At 40.8% G+C, this 6,769-nt stretch overlaps 1 protein-coding gene across 3 annotated transcripts in view; it reads left to right on the top strand.

Annotated features, from left to right (window-relative positions):
* Window positions 1-6,769, top strand: part of PIAS2 (protein inhibitor of activated STAT 2) — a 61,263-nt gene that overhangs the window by 3,709 nt on the left and 50,785 nt on the right. For all 3 annotated transcript variants that reach the window (XM_082253181.1, XM_082253180.1, XM_082253179.1), the window contains exon 2: window positions 1-417. This exon is cut by the window's left edge and continues 49 nt beyond it. In XM_082253181.1, coding sequence (XP_082109307.1) covers window positions 1-417 — 417 coding nt within the window. The remainder of the gene's footprint in view (window positions 418-6,769) is intronic.

Genomic DNA, 6,769 nt, shown 5'->3' with positions numbered 1-6,769 from the left:
TTGCTGGACGCAACAAAAGCGGTCGCAAGCACGATCTTCTCATGAGGGCCCTTCATTTGCTGAAGAATGGATGCAGTCCCGCTGTTCAGATTAAAATCAAGGAGCTGTACAGGAGGAGGTTCCCTCGGACATTAGACGGCGTTCCAGGCCTGTCCTCCATCAGATCTAATGTCTTTAACTTGGACAGTAACTCTTCAGTGGACTCTGACCTCGCTGGTATCCACTCGTTACCCTCAACCTCTGTAATGCCTCACTCTCCTGCATCTCCACTAGGAATGGTCCTCCTGCAGGACACCAAACCTCAATTTGACATCCAGCAACTCTCCCCTCCAATTCCACCTGTTCACCCCGATGTTCATCTCAAAAGTCTTCCCTTCTATGATGTCCTTGATATCCTCATCAAGCCCACCAGCTTGGGTAAGTAGAGGAAATATTCTGGTTTGCCTGTAGCTAGCAAGGAATCTATTTATCGACAACCTCATTAGCAAGGTGTTATGTCGATGAGTGTGTTTTTTTTTTTTTCCCCTCTGTGTGCATGTGTTTGACATGCTTCAGGAATGCCTATCAAAAGCAGATCAGCAGAATCCCACGGTGGGGGTGGGGGGTAATGACTTTACACCAGTGTTAACTTGGATGTCAAATTATGATATAGTTTTAGTTCTAGGCAGAGATTTACTAAGGCTGGTGCACTCAGAATCTGGTGCAGCTCTGCATGGTAGCCAATCCACTTCTAATCTTGTTCAATAAATCCTGGAAGCTGATTGGTTTCTATGCAGAACTGAGCCTGATTTTGCACTGCTTTAGTAAATAAACCCCATAGACTTTTTTGACAAAAAAATGCCATTTTAGTTGTATTTTAGTCATCTGATTTTGTCTGTCTTATTTTAGTCGACTAAAATCTAATGGGTTTATGTTAAATTGTAACCTTTAAAAAATGCATTACACACACGTATATGTATGTGTGTATGTATGTATGTATGTATGTATGTATGTATGTATGTATGTGTGTGTGTGTATACAATTGGAACACAAGTCATTTTTATTATTGAATGTTCCTAAAAATGCCTTTTTTCCTCTTCAATCTACAACAGCGCTGTAAAAAAGGGTCCTGTGCGTCTTTGGTGCGGGTGCAGTGCGAGTTTCAGCCATACAAAGTGTATGGCTGAATTCGCATCCGCATATCTGATCGCATGTAATGAAGGAGCAGTGCGCTCCGAATTACATGCGATCAGCGCACTCGCAGTAGTGTGAACCGGCACTTAGTCGTATTTTATAGAGATGGACCAAAATTTCACCTGCTGAAAATGGTGTGTTCGGTATTTTGCTGATGTAGAGAAAAAGGTGCCGATATTTGCAATTTTACCATGATTTTACTTTTGCTTATGACTCAAAAAATGTAATACAAGTGTGCTGTTGATGCGTTCTTGCTGCCTTTTCAATGCATTTCAGCAGGAAGGTGCATTTTTGGTGCAGTTTTTCTAACTGACCAACAATGCAGCAAGCAAGAGTTTAAACGCAACAGACCAGTGTGAAGACATGCATAGAATTTAAAGGGATGCATTTTGCTTGCAGTAAAGGTGCAGATAATGGCCGACAATAAATTCATATTCATTCAAATGTATGATCTTAAAAAGTTAAATATAATACAATTCTATATAAAAATGTTTTTTTTTTAATTTTCTGTTTCAGCCAAGTGCATCCTGAAGTTTTTTGGTTTTGGCACCAAAATTGCCATTCGGTGCAACTCTAGTATTTTAGTCATCTGAATCGTTTGTTGTATTTTAGTAGACTAAAATAGGGTTAAATTAGTAGACGAAAATATTTTCGTCAATGAAATTTAGCACTGCTTTACACATGGCGGTTCGGAGGCTGTGTCTGAACTACTTCACGTTGTGCTGCATTTCTTTGGATGCAGCACATCATTTTTAGGTGCATTTGACCTGCAGGTGAAGCAGGTCAAATGCAGTCTTATGTCAAAAACTGAAGTACTAGAAGGCTGTAACAGATTTAACCAAACAGTTTCAGTAGACCCAATTCAGAACCCTTTAGCTTGTCTTCTCCACCTGACTGAGACCCATCAGGAAATATAAAGCATCCCTCACTATCCACATGCCAAACACAGCAAAGGCATCCTGAAAACAATCACCCAACCAATCCCAAGGCTTCTCTACAAATTAATATTTTACATATGAAAGATCCAACTTCTACCCTCCATACAAAGAGGAAACATTCATGGTGACATTGAAGCCTTGGCATTACTTCAAAACCACTGACCCCCCCCCCCCCTACCTACAAGTTGAGGCTCAAGCATCAACCCCTTTCTTTAATTTTTATAACCCTCAACTTTGGCTAAACAGAGGAGTCCCATTCACTTCTCTCCCCCGGGAGGACGTTTCTCTCAACCCAATACCCCCCCCTTCTCTTTTTTATCATTTTTTTTTTTTTCTATGTTTTTAGAAGTGGTAGTATTATTCCTTAGATTTTTTTTTATCACATTTCTTCTTAATGACACTGTTGAAGAGGCTGTTTTTCTCTTGGACCGCTTCTTCATTACAAGGTGACTGAAGTTAAGGAATATTTAGTAAACTTGTAAATTCTTATACGTAGTTGTAAACCCTTACATATACCCTGTGAAGTGACTATCCTTGGGTAATTCAAAAAGATAAAGCAAATCCTTCTACATATGTTGTATTTATCCGCAATCTTCTTTACGCTACATCTGTTCAAAGTCCAGAATTTATAAAGCTTGTCAGAGCTGTCAGAAAAAGGGGGGGGGGGGGGCAGAGAGCTGAAGTTACTGTCAATCTCAATGACGAGAGAGCTGATTGGAGGGAAGGGACACAGCACTCAGGAACAGAGCTGAGGCTGGCAGTCAGCTGGAGGTCCCTTCACTGTCACCTTTTTTCTCTTGGTGTCAGGAAAACTTGTCAGATGTGATTCATGCTGATAGCAGAGGAATGAGGCAGCAGACAGAAATGGCTCACTATAAAGGTATATGCTTAGTTCATATTCTATGTCTGAGGTTTACAACCGATTTATACATATCATGGAATGAGTCATAAGACCTCATACATACTGAATGTTTATTACAGCTGCTGTTTTTGGCGTCAAGACTTTTTTTTCTGCAGCCATTAAGCTCCCCAATGTGTTAACCTATATGTCTATGCACATATAGGCTGTAATCTGTGTTTTTCTGGTTGGAAAAAAAAAAAATCCAGAACTAGAGGTGGCACTGAATAGAAATTTTGGTACTGAAGCCAAAAAAGCAGAATGCACCTGGCCAGAAGACCGAAAATGATAGCTTAAAAAGTGTGTTATGTATGTATGTGTGTGTGTGTATATATATATATATATATGTATATATGTGTGTGTGTGTGTAATATACACACTGCTCAAAGAATTAAAGGGACGCTTTTTAATCAGAGTATAGAATAAAGTCAAACTCCTGGGATATTGATCTGGTCAGTTAAGTAGCAGAGGGGGGTTGTTAATCAGTTTCAGCTGCTTTTGGTGTTAATGAAATTAACAGGGCAATGAGACAAGCTCCAAAACAAAATGGTTTTACAGGTGGAGGCCACTGAATTTTTTTTTCCCCTATTCATTTTTGTTCTTAGTGTTTTTCACCAGGTTTGCATTTGGATAGGGTCAGTGTCACTACTGGCAGCATGAGGAGATACCTGGACCCTAAAGAGGTTGCACAGGCAGTCCAACTTCTCCAGGATAGCACATCAATAAGTGCCATTGCCAGAAGGTTTGTTGTGTCTCCCAGCACAGTCTCAAGAGCATGGAGGAGATTCCAGGAGACAGGCAGTTACTGTAGGAGAGCTGGACAGGGCCAAAGAAGGTCCTTACTCATTGTTATGTGAGCTTGCACTATACCTCATTCATTCCAACACCCATCAGCAGGACCCGTATCTGCTCCTTTGTGCAAGGAGGAACATGATGAGCACTGCTGGAGCTGTACAAAATGATATCCAGCAGGTCACTGGTGTGGATGTCTTTGGAGGTCACTGGTGTGGATGTCTCTGACCGAAAATCAGAAACAGACTTCATGAGGGTGGCCTGAGGGCCCGACGTCGGGCCCTTTGCTTTCTGTCTGGCACATGTGACAGATGTGAAAGGGTCTGGAGAAGCCATGGAGAACGTTATGCTGCCTGTAACATTGTTCAGTATGACAGGTTTGGTGGTGGGTCAGTGATGGTCTGGAGAGGCATATCCAAGGAGGGACACACAGACCTCTACATGCTAGACAATGGCACTGTGACTGCCATTAGGTGTTCGGATGAAATCCTTGGACCCATTGTCAGACCCTACACTGGTGCAGTGGGTCCTGGGTTCCTCCTGGTGCACGACAATGCCCAGCCTCATGTGGTGAGAGTATGCAGCCAGTTCCTGGAGGATGAAGGAATTTATACCATTAAACGGCCCCCACACTCGCCTGACCTACATGCAAAAGATCACCTCCGGGACATTATGTTTTGGTCCATCTGTTGCCATCAGGTTGCACCTCAGTCTGTTCAGGAGCTCAGTGATGCCCTGGTCCAGTTCTGGAAGGAAATACCCCAGGACACTATCGGTCGTCTCATTAGGAGCATGCCCCGGCGTTGTCAGGCATGCGTACAACCACGTGGGGGCCATACAAACTACTGAGTATCGTTTTGAGTTGCTGCAATGAAGTTTCAGCAAAATGGACCAGCCTGCTGCATTTTTACACTTTGATTTTCGGGGTGTCTTTGAATTCAGCCCTCTCTGTAGGGTGATCATTTTCATTTCCATCAAATATTGTGGCATCCTTTCATTCCTAACACATTACCCAGTCCATATCAGTATAGATATCCAGCATGAGATTTTTTTTCTCTTTTGAGATCTGATGTGTTTTCAAAGTGTTCCTTTTAATTATTGTTGAAATTGTTAAAATAAAATTCCAATAAAAATGTAAAAAAAAAAAAAAAGTTCTTTTTTTTTTTTTTTTTTTTTTTTGAGCAGTATATAATTGTAGTCGATTTTTAACTTTTTAATTTTTAACTTTTTAATTATCATCAATTTTATTGTTGGTCATTTTTGCCACCTTTTTTAGCGCAAAAAAGCTCAAGAAAAATGTATCTCTTTAAATTCTATGTATGTCTTCACACTGGTTCGTTTGCGCTTCCATTGTGGTGTTTAAAAAATCCTGCTTGCTGCATTTTTGGTCAGTTAAAAAAAACTGCACAAACTACGCACCTCCCCGACGAAATGCATTGAAAATGTAGCAAGAACGCATCAATACCGCACCAGTGTTACATTTTTGATGCTCTTTTTTGAGTCGCTTGACCTATGACAAACCATAAGCACAGTTTTTGGCACCATAATTTCTTCTTATATTCCTAAATACAATCTTTAAAAAAAATAAATAATAAAAATACAATATTTTGTTAGGAAAACGTGTATTTTATAATGGTAATATAATACACAAATAATATTTATAAATAATAAATACAAATACTGTATTATTTAACCCCTAATCACTCTTATCCTAACCTAGCAAAATAAATAATGAAAAAAAAAAAACATTTTAGTTTGCATCGGTTTAAAACTCTTCTGAGCTCATTGCAAGTGCAGTTGACCACCTGATCTGCATCCAAACGCCTTTTACATGCAGCGACCAGCTTCAAGCTGCTTCAGCATTCCCAATTACTTTGTATTGGGAGAGAAGCAGTCCAGATGTGAACCTAAGCAGATTGACAAGGGGGCCCATATAGTGTTAAAGCAGAGGTCAAGCAAAAAATAAATCCCAGGAGTATCCTTCATGGGCATATTTTATTATCCTCTCGAAATAATAATAATAATGGTCCTCATCAATTGGTGACTATAGTCTGCTGAAGTTCTGCTTCTTTCAGTCATCTCTTCTGTAAAAGACTTTGGCCAATGAAAGACCAGAATCGCATTGACAAGGTTATGCCTTTTTACTTTCCAGTCTTATAAACGTATTCACTGACCACACTGTGCAAATCATTAAGAGTGCTGCCTTTTCTCTGCTAGTTGAGCACAGCTGTGTAGAGGATTATATAAGGCTGATTCTGGAAGTTATTCTAGTTCTGTGTCTTCTAATCTGGGCACCGACTGACATTCCCCATTCTGTATGAACGAAAAAATCGTTTGCTTGGAATTAAGTTTGAACCCTTCTATAACTTTGCTGCATACAGTTTGCTTTGGGACTAATTTCTGGTAGTCCCCACTCTGTACAGCATTGAAAAAAAGTTTTATCTGCTGCTAAGTTTTAACTCCTCTACTTGGGACTAATACTGAGTCAGCATTGGTGACAAAAATGGTCAGGGATTTGGACACAGTGTCCATGTGGAGACAGCTAAAGGCTCCTTTCACACGGCCGCTCCGTGTGAAAGGTCCGCTGCGGGACTTTTTTTTTTTTTTTTTTTTTCCACGGAGCGGATGACATTTCTGTCATCCGCTCCGTGTGCCTGCATATCATCCCATCCGTTTGCGGATGATATGCGGACATAATGTAAGTATATGGCACTGCGGATGTCAGCGGATGACACCGCTGACATCCGATTTTCCTTCCTTTCCGTTTTTTACACGGAAGGAAAAATGGGGTTCTGTTCCATTCGTAAAAACGGAACAGAACTGAAAGGAGGAAAATCGGATGTCAGCGGATGGTATTCCGCTGACATCCGCAGTGCCATCCGCAGTGCCATTCACTTACATTATGTCCGCAAATCATCCACAAACGGATGGGATGATTTGCGGACACACGGAGCGGCCGTGTGAAAGG

This window comes from Pelophylax lessonae (genome assembly GCF_965119305.1).
Source record: "Pelophylax lessonae genome assembly, chromosome: 1".
NCBI lineage: Eukaryota > Metazoa > Chordata > Amphibia > Anura > Ranidae > Pelophylax > Pelophylax lessonae.
The sequence above is the reverse complement of the archived record's forward strand: the minus strand, read 5'-3'. Positions and strand labels throughout refer to the sequence as shown.